The 18,750-nt window shown below is 46.4% G+C and overlaps 1 protein-coding gene across 8 annotated transcripts in view; it reads left to right on the forward strand.

Moving 5' to 3' along the window:
• The window catches only part of glcci1a (glucocorticoid induced 1a), a 35,060-nt gene extending 17,141 nt beyond the window's left edge, over positions 1–17,919 (forward strand). For 4 of the 8 annotated variants that reach the window (XM_085447011.1, XM_085447012.1, XM_085447018.1 and 1 more), the window contains 5 exons: positions 1,877–2,008; positions 10,350–10,502; positions 10,608–10,818; positions 15,551–15,671; positions 15,754–17,919. In XM_085447011.1, coding sequence (XP_085303137.1) covers positions 10,359–10,502; positions 10,608–10,818; positions 15,551–15,671; positions 15,754–16,063 — 786 coding nt within the window. In that variant the 5' untranslated portion in view covers positions 1,877–2,008; positions 10,350–10,358 and the 3' untranslated portion in view covers positions 16,064–17,919. The remainder of the gene's footprint in view (positions 1–1,876; positions 2,009–10,349; positions 10,503–10,607; positions 10,819–15,550; positions 15,672–15,753) is intronic. The other 4 variants (XM_085447013.1, XM_085447014.1, XM_085447016.1 and 1 more) reach the window with 4 other exon arrangements.
• Positions 17,920–18,750: the final 831 nt, after the last annotated feature.

The raw sequence follows: 18,750 nt of genomic DNA on the forward strand, positions 1-18,750 counted from the left end.
TGAGCTGGAGTGTTCTGGAACGTTATATTTGGTCTTCGAATGGCTGCAATCCAGGCCATCCGTCGGCTCTTTGTTACTTCGGAAACACGGCTTAAACAATTTTTCTTCCGCGACGTAATCCGATAACAACCGATCTCTTTACCCGTCGGCTTCCCGTGGCTGTCATGCGACCGGCTATTGCAGTTAATAATACAACAGCTTCTTGCCATTTTTTGTGTTTCTTTTTATCGCTGAGTGACTGTTTTCATGTGAAAGCCTGCGTGTGCTAGTACCGCTTGCCACGCATTCCCAGAATCCTTTGCGGTTTTACCCCAGAATGACGTCACATTTTCAATCTCTATAGCACGTTCTGACTGAGAGATTTCTGAAAAAATTCAAGCGTACAGCTCTGCTATCACATCCAACATAAATGAAGACGGAGAACTAAACAGCAGTGGCGTTTGTAAGGTTACTGAAGTTGGGCTAGCTGGTATATAATGATGTGCTACGTGATCGCTAGTGACACAGCTATGTTAGCATAACATAAACAGTGAAGCTGCAGGATGAACGCTAACACGTTTCCACTCAATAAAAGTTAACGTGAAGGTTCCTGGTGGTTAGAGACAAATGCAATCGCATGGCAGGATGCTGTAAACGGACCAAACTTCAGTCAGGAGAACAACTGAGAAAATCCATCCACAATAAAAGTTTAGTCATTAATATACTGCAACAACATGGGAATAGCAGCTGTGATAGAATACAGCATTAATGAATCAATGGTACAGAAGTGGAGGAAGCAAGAAGAATGAGTTGAATAAAGTTTGATTTATCTGACTGTTTTGTTTCGCTTAATGTGCCTTATAATCCCGTGCACCTTATGGTCCGAAAAATACGTACTGCACACTGCAGTTTAATGTTGCAAAGCACCTCTTTTTAACTTCAGTGGATATTATACATGGTTATGCTCAGGATATGTCAGCCCATTTCTACTGGAAATGCCTTTTGGTTAAACTTTCAGCAAGGAATTTGCATTTGCGCTGTTAAATGTTTATATAGGTTTAATGTACATAATAAACAGCTGCTTGTTTAAGTGAAAATAAATGGATGTTTTTTTGCACTAGTAAAGTTGTGGAGTTGTATTTTGTCTCGCAGAAATTATATCGTCAGTTATATCGTTATCGCAAATTTTCAAATCTATATCATGATATATATTTTTGGCCATATCGCCCTGCCCAACTCTCACAGCCTTATTGTTTCAAAATATATTGATGACATCTTCTGCACAGGAATTTTTAAAATACTGACCGTTCCAGTAAGGGCTGTTGGGATCATAATCCAGAAGTGGAAAGAACATCATTTTATGATAAACTGAACACGACTTGATGCTCCTTGCAAGGTTTCAGACAGAGGAGTGAAAAAAAATGGTCAAAGGAGTTGTCCAAGAGCCAAGGAACAGTTGTGGAGAGAGACAGAAAGACCTGGAATTAGCAGGTACAATTGTTTCAAAGCAAACAACAAGTAAAGCACTGAGCCACGCGCACCACGCAGGACTCCAATGCTGAAGAAAATGCATGCTCACAAGTACAAGTTCAGTTATATCGTTATCGCAAATTTTCAAATATATATTGTGATAAATATTTTTGGCCATATCGCCCTGCTCTACTTGGTGGACTAGTGCTGGCATATTCCATTACTTCATTTTGGAGCTTTGCTCACTACAGAAAGGGAAGTGATGAGTGGCTGACTGAGGTGAATGTAAAGAGATTTGTCTGGCTGTGTGGTTTCAGTCTGTAACTACTGTGCAAGGTCACATCGTGTTCAAATTTGTGACTGTTGTATGTCACCATTTCATGGTGTCTGCTCTCACAGCTTCTTGTGTTTTCCTTTGTAATTCCAGCAGAGTGCAAAGCTCCAGCACAGTAAAGAAGAACCCCTCAGTAAAGGCTGACTCTTCCAAGTACATTACAGCATCAGCACCCTGCCCTGACTAGTACCATCAGCCATCTTCACCTCAGTCATCCACTCTCAGGTATCTCTGATAACCTTGTCAAGCAGACTTTGATTTTAAGAGCAAAGTGTCCTGTAATGGCCATACATTAAATGAATGTAAAAAATAAAGAAGTTAAAATGTACATAAAGACAAGTGAAACATATCCGCAAATGTGACCTTGTCAGACTGCATGCCACCGATTGGCTAGTCAGTGGCATCACTCACCTTCACGAAAATCAAAACCGCCAGACAACAAGACAAATGGCTGCACAACAAACAACACTGTGGTCCCTGAGGCTGACAAAAAACCACAGACCAAGCAACACCAATGTCATTTCCTCGACATCCTGCTTTTATTTTGTCATCTGTGTCACATACAAATGATGTAACAGGACATTTGGCTGCGTTGCTATAATGACCCCACGCACATTAGGTGGTACTTGATTGTAATAGAAAATGAGCCAAATTGAGTAGGTATTGTTGGAAAGGGTACGAAAGCCCTGCTCGGCTCAACTCGACTCGACTTCACTCTGTTTCAGCCGTTTTCCATTACCTCAGTGTGCTTGGGGTTATTCTAGCAATGTGGCCAAAAGTCCAGTGACATTATTTGTATCATTTGTGTCTTTTGCTATATGCAACACAACAATGGAGAATGTCAAGTCAATGCTATACCTACTGCTCAGTCTCTGGGTGTTTGTCATATAGACCTCAATTACAGTACAGCTTCCCACAGCTTGGCCACAACCAAGACCAAAGCCCAAAACGAACTCAGAGTAGCTTCCAGTGTTGCTCTGAGAGTGAGCCTTTCCCCTATTCCACCCAGACTGGATCTGATTAGGTCTCAGAGGCAGGCTCTAGTGTCTCATTAAGAGGTGAACATAAAAATGGGCTGTTGTGACTGTTTGTTGTTGTTCATTTGTCTCAAATATAAAGAGTAACTTCTGGTTCTGCCAATGAAAAAAAGGTTTACTGCTGAAGCAACTTTCAGATTCACTCATAGGCATAAGGCTATATTTTCTAGGGCTCGCAAAATTTCAAAATCCCTGGTAGCCCTTCGGGCAGGGACTCTTCAGTTTTTGGTAGCCCAAAATAAATTTAAGTAGCCCGAATAAAAAAGAGAGCAATTTTTTGATTGACGTTTTGTTTCCTGTTTTGTTTCCTTTACAATATTATACTGTAGAGTACACCCAGCACAGACACACGCACACACAGGCAGGTATAGCCAACTTCCACGTTTATTGATATATTTGTATTTTGACAGCTGACTCAGTCGCACCGTCTGACAGCTCGAGCCCAGCTGATCTCCTCTGGCCGCTCCTCCTCGTCTCACTATAAACACAGCGGAGGAGACCATCATCAGTCCATAAACAATATCAGCTGTTCTTACCGGCCTCGCGGCGCCGCCCCGTTGAGCCTTCCGCTCCACTCCTCCCCTGCAGCTGCGCCCGGGGCCACGCCTCCGCCACACACCCCCACCGCCCGTTCGAGGCCGGGGAGCCGTCCGGCCGAGCCAACTCCCCCCCCCCCCCCCCCCCCGCGAGCGAGAGAGGAAATCGGCCACTGCCATCTGCGCCCCCGGCCTATGGATCACCTTGAACTTAAAGGGCTGCAACGCCAGATACCACCGGGTGATCCGGGCGTTGGCATCCTTCATGCGGTGGAGCCACTGCAGCGGGGCGTGGTCCGAACAGAGGGTGAATGAGCGTCCCAGGAGGTAATAGCGCAGGGAGCCGACCGCCCACCGGATGGCCAGGCACTCCTTCTCCACGGTGCTGTACCGGCGCTCGCGCTCTGCTAGCTTCCGGCTGATGTATAGGACAGGGCGGTCGGCCCCCCTTACCTGCTGGGACAAAACGGCTCCCAGCCCTCTGTCCGAGGCGTCAGTCTGCAGAACAAAAGGGAGGGAAAAGTTAGGAGTGTGAAGCAGCGGCTCCCCACAGAGAGCCTTTTTCACCTGCACAAACGCCGCCTGGCACGGCCCCATCCACTGGACCAGATCCGGGGCACCCTTTCGGGTGAGATCGGTCAGGGGGCTGGTTAGCTGCGCAAACCCCGGCACAAAGCGACGATAGTAACCCGCCAACCCCAAGAACCGTCTCACCTCCTTTTTCGTCCTGGGGCGCGGGCAGGATGCGATAGCCGCCGTCTTCTCCACCTGTGGACGCACCTGCCCGCCCCCCAGGTGGTACCCCAGATACTGCACCTCCCTCCGTCCAACCGCGCACTTCTTCGGATTGGCCGTGAGCCCCGCCCCCCTCAGGGACTCCAGGACCGCGGCCACCCGCAGCACATGCTCCGCCCAGGTGTCGCTGTGGATGATCACGTCATCCAGGTAGGCGGCAGCATACGCTGCGTGCGGACGCAGTACCCGGTCCATGAGACGCTGGAAAGTGGCTGGGGCCCCGAACAGGCCAAACGGAAGTGTCACGAACTGGTACAAACCGTACGGAGTGGAGAAGGCCGTTTTCTCCCTGGCCTCGGCAGACAAGGGAATCTGCCAATAGCCCTTGGTTAAGTCCAGTGTCGTGAAAAAGCGGGCCGTGCCTAACCGGTCCAGGAGCTCGTCGACCCGAGGCATGGGGTAGGCATCAAAGCGTGACACTTCGTTCACCCTGCGATAGTCGACACAGAACCGTATAGACCCATCCTTCTTCGCCACCAGAACGATGGGGCTACACCAGGCGCTGTGCAACTCTTCTATTACTCCCATCCTCAGCATTTCCGCCAATTCCCTCTGCACGATTTTTCGCTTGTGCTCCGGGAGCCTGTAGGGCCGTGAAAGCACCGTCACGCCAGGCTGCGTCACGAAATGGTGCTCGATGAGGGACGTCCGGCCGGGCAGGGGGGAGAACACGTCCGCAAAACGCTGTTGCAACGCGACAACATCCGCTCTCTGGGCCTGTGTGAGATGGTCATCACAAGGGAGGGAGGCGGGAATGATAGAATTTGGCACCTCAGGCCCCAACTCATCTCTCTCCTTCACCAAGCTCACCAGAGAAGCGGTTTCAACCTCTCGCCACAGTTTGAGGAGATTGAGGTGATAAATCTGCGTGGCTCCTCCCCTGTCCGACCGAGCGACCTCATAGTCCACGTCCCCGACTCGCCGTGTGACCACAAAGGGTCCTTGCCACTTGGCGAGCAACTTCGAGCTGGAGGTAGGGAGTAACACAAGCACTTTATCTCCCGGTGAAAATTGCCTGAGCCTAGCCCCTCTGTCATACAGGCGTTGCTGACGCTGCTGAGCCTGGAGCAAATTCTCCCGTGACAACCTCCCCAAAGTGTGGAGTTTTGCTCTCAGGTCCAACACGTACTGAATCTCATTTTTGGCGGGGCTCGGACCGTCCTCCCAGCTTTCTTTAATCAGGTCGAGCACCCCACGTGGCCTCCTGCCGAACAGCAGTTCAAAGGGAGAAAATCCCGTGGAGGCCTGGGGCACCTCCCGCACTGCGAATAACAGAGGGTCTAGCCAGTGATCCCAATTGCGTTCATCCTCGTTAATGAACTTCCGAATCATGGACTTTAAAGTCTTATTCAGCCGCTCCACCAGCCCGTCAGTCTGAGGGTGGTAGACGCTGGTCCGAATAGATTTAATGCCCAGTAATTCGTACAGTTCCCGCAGTGTACGAGACATAAACGACGTGCCCTGGTCAGTCAGTATCTCTTTCGGGATTCCGACTCGGGAGATGACCTGAAACAGTGCCTGCGCCACACTCTTTGCAGAGATGGTGCGCAGCGGAACTGCTTCCGGGTACCGCGTTGCGTAATCCACCAGGACTAACACAAAGCGGTAGCCGCGTGCACTCCGGTGAAACGGCCCGATGAGGTCCATGCCGATGCGCTCAAACGGGACCTCAATGAGGGGGAGAGGGCGCAGCGGCGCCTTCGGTATGGCCGGCTGGTTAACAAGTTGGCAGTCCGGGCAGGACGCGCACCATCGGCGCACATCCGCTCGGATGCCCGGCCAATAAAATCGGGCCGTTATTCGCTCCAGAGTTTTCTCATAGCCCATATGCCCTGCCATGGGGTTATAGTGGGCCGCCTGGAAAAGCGTTTCCCGGCGGCCCTGCGGCACCAACAACTGGGTGTGTGTTTCCTCTGTCTGAGTGTCACGACTCACTCGATATAATCGGTCGTTTAATAAGACGAAACGCGGGTAGGTCTGCGCGGCCTCAGGGCGCACCACGTGACCATCAATAGCCATCACTTGGTCAAAGGCTGAGCGTAGGGTGCCGTCACGAGACTGCTCCAGTGGGAAATCGCCCATGGGGGACACTTCCGGGGCCGGCGGGACGTCCCGTGAGGGACCCGCCAGCTCCTCCCCCCCGGAGTCGGTGTCGGACGACCCCGCGTCACCGCTGAATGCCGCGCACACGCTACACCCCGCTTCCAGTCGTGATCGCACCCCCGCGTACTGCCCCAGTAGCTGATGAAACCCCGGCCAATTGGTACCCAGAATCAGGGGGTGCGACAGGCGCGGGCTAACCGCCGCCGTTACTCTATGCGTTTTGCCCTTATACTTTAATAACAGCGGCACAATGGGATACCTGTGAACGTCACCATGCACACACCTCACCTCCACCCATTCTGCCTCCAGCAATGCCCCGGGGCGAACCAAGCTTTGGTGTACAAGGGTCTGCGTGCAGCCCGTGTCCACCAACGCCTGGCGTATACCCCCTCGAGTCCTTACCGGAATACTGTATGTCCCTCCTGGACCGGGGGAGGGTGCTGGGGCGCCAGCAACACGAAACACCTGCCCCACTTCCATAAGCGGACAATCCCTCCTCAGGTGCCCCGGCTGCCCGCACTTCCAACACTCCGGCCCCGGCGTCTGTGCTGCTCTCCGTGGCTCGGGGGCGGCTCCACTTGGCTCGGCTGCCCTGGACGGCACCAACGCCGCGAAAGGGTTAGTGGGGCCTGTTTGTTCGGCCTCCGTCCGGCGTCCCCGGGTTCCCCTGCTCCAGCGGCAAGGTGGTCTTCCGCTAGCGTCACCACTACCTCCAGGCTTGCGGGCCGGTGGCACCGGACCCATCTCGCCGTCTCCGCTGGCAATCCCTCCGTGAACTGTTCCAGCACCACCTTGTCCACCAGCTTCGTCTCGCCCTCCGATGCTCCCGGTTGCAGCCAGCGAACCGCCGCGTCGCGCAGCTGCCGGGCCCAGGCGAATGGTCGGTCCGTTGTAGCCAGCCGACAGGCCCGGAACCGCCGGCGATGGTCTTCGGCGGTGAGCCCCAGCCTGTCCACCACCGCCCGGCTCACGTCCGGGAAGCTGCTCCTCGACGCCGGAGGCAGACTCAGGGCCGCTGTTTGTGCCTCCCCAGACAGCAGGGGGAGCAGCCGCGGAGCCCACTCCTCCCGCGGCCATTGGCAAGCCTCCGCCGTGGCACGGAAGGTCTCCAAAAAAACTTGTGGGTCGTCCCCGTCCCCCATCCGGGGCACCGACACCGACAGCGGCAAGGGCTTCGGCGTGGCAGCGGCCCCGACCAGCCGTTCCAGAACTTGCGTCTGTCGGTCCGTTTGCTCCCGCAGCGCGGCCAGGTGGGCACGCTGGTCGGCCGCCTGATCCCGGCTCATCGTCGCCATCTCCGCCAGCATCTGCGCCAAGAATTGCAGAGGCTGGGCGGGTGGCGTGGCCTGTGGGTCGGACATTTCCCCACCGGCACTGTCCTGGGTTTCGGCACCACTTGTAGAGTACACCCAGCACAGACACACGCACACACAGGCAGGTATAGCCAACTTCCACGTTTATTGATATATTTGTATTTTGACAGCTGACTCAGTCGCACCGTCTGACAGCTCGAGCCCAGCTGATCTCCTCTGGCCGCTCCTCCTCGTCTCACTATAAACACAGCGGAGGAGACCATCATCAGTCCATAAACAATATCAGCTGTTCTTACCGGCCTCGCGGCGCCGCCCCGTTGAGCCTTCCGCTCCACTTCTCCCCTGCAGCTGCGCCCGGGGCCACGCCTCCGCCACATATACATTAAAGTATAATATTGTAAAGGAAACAAAACATTAATCAAAAAATTGTTGAAACACAAATTACAACATTGTATAAAAATTACAATCATCAACTCAAATACTTGGTTCTAATTGAACAGAAATTTCTATGAACTTGTAAGAACTGTGTAGGACATGAATCAGTCTGTGTCAGATCCTGAATTTGAAATTTGCACTGAAGTCACGGGTAAGAGGCAAGTGGAACCAAGATCTAGGACATTTGCTTTTTGAAGTTTGCAAAGACTGCTAAATTTTGCCAGTGGTAGTTCACTCTTTGCAACATAGTACGCTGTTCTAAACAGATCTTTCAGGTTTATTTTTAGTATGTTATTTTCAATTGGTGTTTGTTCCGGGAAAGATACTGCAGACTGAGCAATAATGCATTTCTTGCATTTCTCATGGGTTCTAATGGGGGCCTTTCTTAAAATTACTGGTCCCAGTAACAAAGGCGCTTGTCGACTCAGAAATCAAGGGAAAACCAACAACACACCCGGCAGAACATTATGTTATTTACACGGGTGCACATAAGTGGTCCGCAGGTACGCATTCGCTGTCAAAATAAAAGACGCGCACCAGATAAGAAGTTGCAACGCGCGTTTGCGTCCATATAAAAAGCACTGTTTTTGTCCGCTAGAGTGGGATTTTCACGGCACATTCTGAACCACATCTCTGTGCGTTCATTATTTGTTTGAAGCCAGCTCACCTCCTGCAACCACTTTTCCGAGAATACGTGCTTCTTTTGTGGTTCGGACTCCTTCTGACATTTCTTTGGAGGTGGAGGAACACCAAAGTAATTGCTTAAAGGAGCTTCTTCGACATCTTTAAGAGTTCTAAACAAATGTCTGTCCTCCTCCAGAAAAACTTCTCTTGTGCGTGTTTTTTATTTTGACAGCGAATGCGCACCTGCGGACCACTTATGTGCAGCCCTGGTTATTTAGCTCGTCATATTGCAGCCACAGAAATTATTTTGTCCATGAAACCATAAAGCTGCACTTTCTTTTTGCCTTATAGTCTGATTTGTCATAACTTCTCCGTTTTGTGGTAAGCTTTTCTTTGGCTGTCACTTCTTCACCCTGACCTGTCTTATTTGGCTCAGCAGAACTAAAATATATATCCTGCTGCTTTTACACACACACACACATAACGCTCAGCGATTCTCTGCGCGATCAACCTCTCACATGTTTAAGCTTGATGCGGGAGATTTCACTTGTCATGTTTGCATAGTAAGCTAACGATTGATAAGACGATGTCAGAGGAATTGGTGCACAAATTATCATCACTCACCAATCAGTGCTGTCGCTCTCTATACACAGTTCACACGATTGCAAAGTGAAAGCAAAAAAACAAGCGCAAATTCAAACGCGATTTCAATATGTCACATATTGACAGTGGCTCACTGATGCCAATGACATAATTACCCAGCTACATTTCTGAAAGAATGCAAAAGCATTGACATATATTTTTCCTTCCTACGATAGCCCGACGGGCAGGGCAGAGATAGATTTTGGTAGCCCGACTGGAAAAATCGCTAGCCCGACGTCCCGGGGCTAGCGATTTTGCGAGCCCTGTTTTCATTTGCACTTTAAGTTTTAAAACTGTTTATTTATTCGTTTAATTAGAAAATTATTTTGAATGTATTTATTTTATCAAGACATTATTTATCCGATTTCTATTTTCCCATTTTGTCCTGGTCTCTTTTGCTGGAGTAAAATTGAATTATTCATTATTTTTGTGTTATTAAGCCTGACTTGAATCTTTCAATTTCTACTTGAAGTTTGATTTGTTCCATGTATTGTTAACCTGTTTGGCATTTTGTTTTATGTGCAGGTTCACTTGCACATAATAAATAAATGTCTTTGTGATTCTTGCATTGCATCATCATGTTTATTTTACAAGGTTTTAGCTGTTAAAATCAAGTACATTTGATTTAGTTATTAAATATAAATCACCTGTACTGAATAAATTGATGAGCAACATCAGTTTATTCAATACAGTGTTAATATCTGAGTGGGCCCCGAGCCACTTTGTGGTGGAAAAGTTGGGCCCCGAGGTAACAAAGGTTAAGAACCCCTGATATAGAGGGACTGTGGTGTTGGGTTTTGTACAGCCATTTCCCCTGTTGCCGGGTTTCATAAATGGGTTGCTTGCTTGGAACCCTGGCTGAACCGTTATTCAGACAGTACCTGGTACCAGGTAATCCCACCTAATACAAAACCCCAAAATTGAATTAAGTCGAGCCAAGTAGGTACTAGTGGAAAAGAGACATTACGGAGCTGAGAAGTGGCTATAGTGAAGCTGGAGTAGTGTGTGTGCCTCAAGAAGGTTCGTGTGTGTGTGTGTGTGTGTGTGTGTGTGTGTGTGTTTGTTTGTGTGCTCGCTGCAGCAGTTTTCCATGTCGAAGTCTGCCCAGATGCCACTGTCCAACATCACTGTGCCAAAGCCCTCGATCTCCAGGGTGCCCAGCAGCATGGAAGGCATCAACCATGAGCTGGAGAAGGTCTTCATTAAAGACAATGGAGATAAGGAGGAACTTAAGGTGGGGCTCAGTTTCCATTTTCAGCATGGTATTTTAGTAAACCTGTGACTTGTGTCACTGCCATCTCTTGACTGAGCTTTGAATCTTATATTGTTTTCTCTGCAGTCCCTGGAGGTTCCCGATGGGCGACGAGCACCTTTCCCTCCACAGCAGCGCAGCAGCAGCACCCGCAGTGTGGACACCCAGACCCCCTCAGCTCCTGGCCGGTCCAGCAGCTGCTCTAGCCTGTCACCATCCCCCTCGCCAGCCTGCCCACTGGGATCACATGATGGCAGTCCTTACTCCACAGATGATCTACTATATGACCGAGATAAAGGTAAGCAACGCTAAGGTCCTACTGAAGTGTCCACAAAAAGTAGCTGCTGGGGTCAAGGGATTTGTTCCTATCCTGACCAGATCCTGGAGGAGATCACTAAAACTCTACAGTATTGCAAAGGAATGGAGTAAATCAAATGTAGACCATAGCCTATATTGGCTATGTAACATCTTTTGATGATAATGGAAACTTAAACCTATAGAGGCGTGAATTCAAAATTCTCTGCCACTAGTCCATTTTGGTGAAATTTCATTGCAGAAACTCAAATTGTTGTCAGCAGTTTGTATGGCCTTCATGTGCTTGTATGCATGGGGGCATACTCCTAATGAGTCAACAAATGGTGTTCTGGGGGGGATCTCCTCCCAGATATGACCCAGGGCATCACCGGGTTTCTGGACTGAGATGTTCTGCAATTCGATGGCGTCAGATGGACCAAAACATAATGTCCCAGTGGTCTTCTTCTTCATTTAGGTTAGCGGAGCATGGAAGCCATTCTTTCATCCTCCAGGAACTACCTGCATATTCTGACCACATGAGCCTGGACATTGTCATGCACCAGAACCAACTGCACTAGCATGTAGGGTCTGAAAATGGGTCCAGAGATGTCATCCCAATATAATAGCAGTCAAAGTGCTGTTGCCAAGCCTGTAAAGGTTTATCCATCCCTCCATCCATATACTGCCCCATACCATCACTGACCCACCGACATACCAGTCACTTTGTTACGGGCAACATTCAGAAGCGCCTTGAGGCGACTTATGTTGTGATTTGGCGCTATATAAATTGAATTGAATTGAACATTCTGTGGCTTCTCCAGACCTTTGCATGTCTGTCACATGTGCTCAGGGTGAACCTGCTCTTATCTGTGAAAAACACAGAGCACCAGTGGTGGACCTACCAATTTTGATATTCTGCGACAAATGCCAGTAGGGCAGTTCTAGTGCTGGACACTAGATGTCACCAGATATCACCTTATGCTACCGGGAGTGACACTGACCCCAGTCAACTGCAAAACAGACAGAAAAAAATTAGGAGCAAAGAATATCAGTTGCCTCCACCTTTAAAACCATTCTTGTTTTGGAGGTTGTGTAATAATATCAATGACGATAGATTAAATAAATACATTTCAGGTAGATGCCTGTGTATTGTAAAAGTCTTCTGTGCTGATTTGAACTGAGTATGTCGTTTGTTCAGTCTCTCAGTTAGTGTTGCGCTCAGTGCATGCCTTACTGTACATCATGTCATTAACACAAACATTTTAAAGGTGATAATTTAGGACTTCAACAATAATCCAGACAGCAACATGGGTTGAGCATCTTAGGGATAGTTAGTTGTGTTGGGAATTAAGCATTTGTCTAATTTTTTTGTGTTATATATGAAAGAAACATCAATATCTGATGACAAGACTTATGAATCGCGGTCCAGCAGTGGGGAGTTTTTTGCAGTTCAATTCAATTTTATTTATATAGTGCCAAATCACAAATCGCCTCAAGTAGGCAACACCTCAAACAGTAAAGCTTCATCCATATCAAAACCCAGCAATAGGCAGCAGTACTTGTCCCTGTACAATTCACAGAACCGTCTAATCCACATCTGACTACCGCCAAGCCCACAAGCACCATAACATAGTTTGTTACCTGAAATTGAACAATAAAAAAGGGTTGGAGCAACCTGTCAAAGCTATTTACACTGAAATGAACTTTATACTCAGGTTTTTACTTTTACTGTTTCACAAGGAGTTAAAAAGTAAATGTCCACAATTTAGACTTTAGTTGCAAGATATTTTATTAAAACAATTTAACAAAAATTTAATAAAAGTACAGTTTGGTGTATAATAATCAAATTAACTGAATTGCATTTATCTAATTAACATAGTCTGAGCTAATGCTAATTATGTTCTGATCCTTTTGAGGAGAATGGTTGGAGCGAATAAATGGATGCACTTATCTCTGTATACCGAGTTGATGATAACCACCCAACAGGAAACCGGCATACCCTTGTCATTCAGTGGCCGTATGGTGTAAACCAAAATCCTTCTGAATTAATCATCTAATGTGGCAAAAACTGAGCAGAGGAAAAGCCAAAAATATACAAAACCAATTTGCAGGTTCACAGTTTGGCATCAGTTGATCACTCCAGCGTTGGAATTTGCAGCTGTGACCTCTTAAGATCCCATCTTCTGAACTGCTCATCTCGCAGAAGACAAAAGGGAAGAACCTCATATCTTTTAATTCTTAACAAAGTCACATATGCTTCTAATTGACTTCATGTTTCATTTAGTTTATGTAATTGTAATTAAATTAGATTTGTCTTTAGCATATTCTCACATGAGCCTTCATTTTAAAATAATCCCCCTTTTAATTAAAATACAGAGGAATACTTTCTTTCTTGTTTTTCTCTTTAAAACTCTGTTTTTGTCAATCACAGTATACCCAGTTAGACTTTTTTGATAAGTCACACATTTTATAAGTCAGACACACACATAGAATCTTTATTATACTTCGGTTGACTTTTAGCAAATAGGGATAACAATAATAATAAATCTCCAGGGTGGGCCATTTATATGGATACACCGTAATAACATGGGAATGGTTGGTGATATTAAAGTCCTGTTTGTGGCACATTAGTATATGTGAGGGGCAAACTTCTCAAGATGGGTGGTGACCATGGTGGCCATTTAGAAGTCGGCCATCTTGGATACAACTTTTGTTTTTTCAATAGGAAGAGGGCCATGTGACACATCAAATTTATTGGTAATGTCACAAGAAAAACAATGGTGTCCTTGGTTTCAACGTAACTTTATTCTTTCATGAGTTATTTACACGTTTCTCACCACTTATAAAATGTGTTCAATGTGCTGCCCATTGGGTTGGATTGTCAATGCAACCCTCTTCTCCCACTCTTCACACACTGATAGAAACACTGCAGGAGAAATGCCAGCACAGGCATCCAGTATCCGTAGTTTCAGGTGCTGCACATCTCGTATCTTCACACCATAGACAATTGCCTTCAGATGACCCCAAAGATAAAAGTCTAAGGGGGTCAGATCGGGAGACCTTGGGGCCATTCAACTGGCCCACGACAACCAATCCACTTTCCAGGAAACTGTTCATCTAGGAATGCTCGGACCTAGCACCCATAATGTGGTGGTGCACCATCTTGCTGGAAAAACTCAGGGAACGTGCCAGCTTCAGTGCACAAAGAGGGAAACACATCATCATGTAGCAATTTCAAATATCCAGTGGCCTTGAGGTTTCCATTGATGATGAATGGACCCACTATCGTTGTACCCCATATACCACACCAAACCATCACTTTTGTTGTTCCAACAGTCTTGGAGGGATCCATCCAATGTGGGTTAGTGTCAGACCAATAGCGGTGGTTTTGTTTGTTAACTTCACCATTCACATAAAAGTTTGCCTCATCACTGAACAAAATCTTCTGCGTGAACTGAGGGTCCTGTTCCAATTTTTGTTTTGCCCATTCTGCAAATTCTGTGCGCCGATCTGGGTCATCCTCGTTGAGATGCTGCAGTAGCTGGAGTTTGTAAGGGTGCCATTTGTGAGTAGCTAATATCCGCCGAAGGGATGTTCAACTAATGCCACTCTCCAGTGACATGCGGCGAGTGCTACGCTGTGGACTCTTGCTGAATGAAGCTAGGACAGCCACTGATGTTTCTTCATTAGTGACAGTTTTCTTGCGTCCACATTGTGGCAAATCCAACACTGAACCAGTTTCACGAAACTTAGCAAGCAGTTTGCTAACTGTAGCATGGGAGATAGGTGGTCTCGTAGGGTGTCTTGCATTGAAATCTTCTGCAATGACCCGGTTACTGCGTTCACCAGATATAAACACTATTTCGATCCGCTCCTCACGTGTTAACCTCTTCGACATGTCAATGGCTGTGAACAAAGAGAAACTTGTAAATAACTCATGAAAGAATAAAGTTACGTTGAAACCAAGCACACCACTGTTTTTCTTGTGGCATTACCAATAGGTTTGATGTGTCACATGGCCCTCTTCCTATTGAAAAAACAAAAGTTGTATCCAAGATGGCCGACTTCTAAATGGCCACCATGGTCACCACCCATCTTGAGGAGTTTGCCCCCTCACATATACTAATGTGCCACAAACAGGACTTTAATATCACCAACCATTCCCATTTATACAGTGTATCCATATAAATGGCCCACCCTGTATATATCTTGTCCTTTGTGCCCGTTTAAGAAATGTTGATTTTATGAAATATCTGCTTTTCATCTTATTATCTTTGAAAGAAACCAGTACAAAATTGACATGGCACAAAAAGGGCAAATATGTGCTTTGAAATGGAACGATATTTATGCAGTGCTTTTATTTTCTTACTGACCCCTCAAAGAGTTTCAGACATATAAAGGCAATTTTATATTCAGTGTAGAGTGTTTTAATTTATACACGTTCAGCACTTTATGTACCATCCATGGAGAATTTTGAATCACCCATTAGCCTAACATGTCTTTGAACTGTATTCTGTAAGTATCTGTGTTCTCCTGAAAAGTTGAGAGGAGACACTTGAATTTGCTCACCAATGTGATAATATCTCAGGAGTTTTGGTAGAAATCGAAACTTTAATCAGTTATTATATAAAATATGCATTCACAGTGGATCTGTGTCATTTGAGCAGATGACTGCAGAGAATAGTCTTTACTAATCAATCCCAAAAAAGATAAAAGCATCATATTTCTGTTTTCAGACAATGGAAGCAGCTCACCGCTGCCAAAGTTTGCCTCCTCACCCAAACCCAACAACAGCTATATGTTCAAGCGGGAACCACCAGAGGGCTGTGAGAAGATTAAAGCTTTTGAGGAAATGAGGTATAGATGCTTTGATACTTATACTGAATTTCCTCAGTACTCTGCTGCCCCCTTTAATTCCGCTGAACATGTTTTTGTGCAGCTCCAGGCAGTCCACATCGGCACCCCTCTTCTCCTGCCCTGACAAAAACAAAGTGAATTTCATCCCAACGGGTTCAGCTTTCTGTCCCGTCAAACTCCCTGGCTCTTTACAACTCACCCTTGCATCAGAGCCCGAGGAAGACGAGGACAGCAGGGAAGCAGGTTCTGGCTCTGACCCACACGGAACCACGTCATTCTATGGTGTCCCTACTCAGGTGTCCACGAGCACCAGCACAGATGATCCCCCAGAGGAGCCTGCCTCACCCTCAGAGACATCAGAGTCCCAGACAGACAGCCCGGCCATCAGCTAGACCTGAGCAGAGCTGGCCTCTGTCTCTGGGATGTATACTTGCAACCATCGAGCACCACCACTGACTTTCTCACCAACACCACCTTCTGCTCCACCAGGGGGTCTCTGTCTCTCTGTGCCCACTGTCTCCGTTGCCCTTCTATCTTTGCATGGCGTAGCAACAGTGTCCAGAATATCCACCACAACCAATATGATTTGCTGCCTCAACCTCCTGTCCTGCATAATAAGTGAGCTGCTGTTGGCAGGAAGAGACCTGACAGTTCAAGGGTTCATATGCAGGCGTAGTGAGGAGTGCAACACAATGGATCGGGGAGGGGCATGCATTTTAAGCTGGTAGTGTATTTCTGATGAAATGATGTGTTGTGTTCTGTTTCAACATTCACAGTATGAATAAGCTCTTTAAACATGTATATCCACATATAGCTCTATAAAAAGAAAGAAAAGTCTTTGTTTAAAACTCTATGGCTGTGTTATAAATGGAACAGGAAAGACAACAAGAACAGGATGATGTTTACACTGTCCAGGTCATGTTGTTGAGCTTTGTCTTAAATGCAACAAGGAAAACGTTGGAAGAAAAGGAGAAAATGGCCTCAAATGGTTACACGGTGTCAGATCTTGCTTCAGGTATTTCACAATCGGAGTCTATACTCAGGTAATTTGGAATGTATGTCCATAAAAAGCAGAACAGATTCCCTGACATTTATTCCCTCACATTTTCATTAATATACGAATCACTCTTTTCTGTTCAGTGACTAGACCTGAGCTCATGGCTGCAAATAGTGAAGGCTGTTGTGACCTCTGCCATGTGTTGTTGTGGATGTACTGATGGGGTTGAGCTTGCCTGTTAAGCTTAATGATAATGTGATTGGCTGATGGTGGAGCAAAAGCAATGAGGATGCAGTAACACTATGTGAAAGTATGAGGAAAATGTTCAAATGCAACCTGTCTTTGAGGAAATAAAACTTTGAGGACGTAAAACTGGCACTGGATTGGCAGATTAGACCGCTGCTCAAAGGGTAATTGCGGTTTCCACCCAAAATATTGTGAGCAGCATAAACTTGTTTTTATTTATAACCCAGATGCGTTACCACAACATTTTTTAAAGTTTAGTTTTCCACATCTTAGAATATATTCAGTCAAGCCTGGAGGTTTGACACAGCAAGCTTGCTGTTAAGTGACAGACCTCACTACTCCATAGGACACAGAGATGATAAAAAGCTGGATAAAACCAGGAGAGAATGATTATTGGACTTGTGTTTGTCAGATCCAGACAGAGAGAACTTTAAATAGTGGACCACATCTACTGAATGTCTAAATAGGGAATTCAGAGCTCTGGAGATGTTCCAGTTGTCAGCCGCCACATGGAGGCAGTGTTAAATGTATGGAGCTATATCTCTTAATGATTATGGGTTGCTGATTGCATCACTTCCAAAAGACGTCAGCCCTTTTCAGGCATGAGCTACGTGACCTTACTGTTTTTATTGCTCTGTAGAAGTGACAGCAGCATTCTTTTGGATCGCTACAGTGACTCCCAAAACCTGGAAAGTAGTTTTTCCTCTGAGTGAGCTCTGTAGTATCTTCATTTATAGTTCAATCCAAGCTTTCAAACAAGCAGCAACTGACCTATGCATAGCACTGTTTTCCAGAAGCAGCATGCTTTTGGCGTGTTGATGGACTGCAGGTAAGCATGTTCCCACAGGGTCTGTATTGTTCTAATTCTGACAATCTTTCCAAGTGTAGGTCAAGAGCTACAAAACATACCAGTGACAGGCAGCTTTTGCCCTTAACGAGTAAGTTGTTTTGTTGCCCCCAGGTGGCCAAAATTAAGAAAAAAGCGTAAATAAATATATAAATCCAGGTAAATTGTGACTGACAGATCAAAGTCTGATTTTCACTATTCATGACGCCTGGTCTGGGATGACGCAGTTCTTGTGCAAGTTAAAAATGAATATTTGTACAACCTTTCCCTCCACTCTGCACTCTGGTAAGCTTCGAAACTTACTGTTCTAATGAAATCCATTCCATGAGATATGAGCATGAGAGGTGATTGATTCCTAAATTATGTTTGATCTTTGTTTCTGTACTCAGACTTTTGGTTGCAGCTACAAGAGCGCCTTCTGCTGTATGATGCATAGAGAAAGCATTACACTGGCCGGCCTCGTTTTCACTGTTATTATTATTATTATGGGATGCTGTAGGCACCCTGATGCTACCACCAAACTACAATACCATAGCATTTCATGTTTTCTGTGCAATGTTACAAACAGACATGAACATGGCCAAGTGTAAATAACCAGTGCATTTTCATCTTACTCATCATTTCTTTGGATAACTGGTGTATTTGTTGAATCCCTGTATTGACACTCCTTTTGTATATACGTTATTTTGTATATACAAGGCTTTTAAGGAGGTTCAATGTCGTGGTTTCTAAAGACATTTCAGCACCTTACCAAGAATTTTAGCTTTCCCAATGTTCCACATATACTTGGCATTGGTAACCTAGATGTGTGCAATAATAGGAAAAAAAATTAAAAAGAAAAGGTGTTGTCTTTTCGTTCTTTGACACAAATGTCTCATCTCACATTCCTTTGGTTTTGAGCATGAAGGCTGAATCAGCAAGAAGTTTGTTGTTAAAGCCATCAACTGATACAAAACCAGCAATGACCAGAGCACACCACTGGCAGGTCA

This window comes from Copadichromis virginalis, linkage group LG22 (assembly GCF_057382275.1).
Source record: "Copadichromis virginalis isolate Kocher_CV1m ecotype Utaka linkage group LG22, C_Virginalis_male_GT1.1, whole genome shotgun sequence".
Lineage (NCBI taxonomy): Eukaryota > Metazoa > Chordata > Actinopteri > Cichliformes > Cichlidae > Copadichromis > Copadichromis virginalis.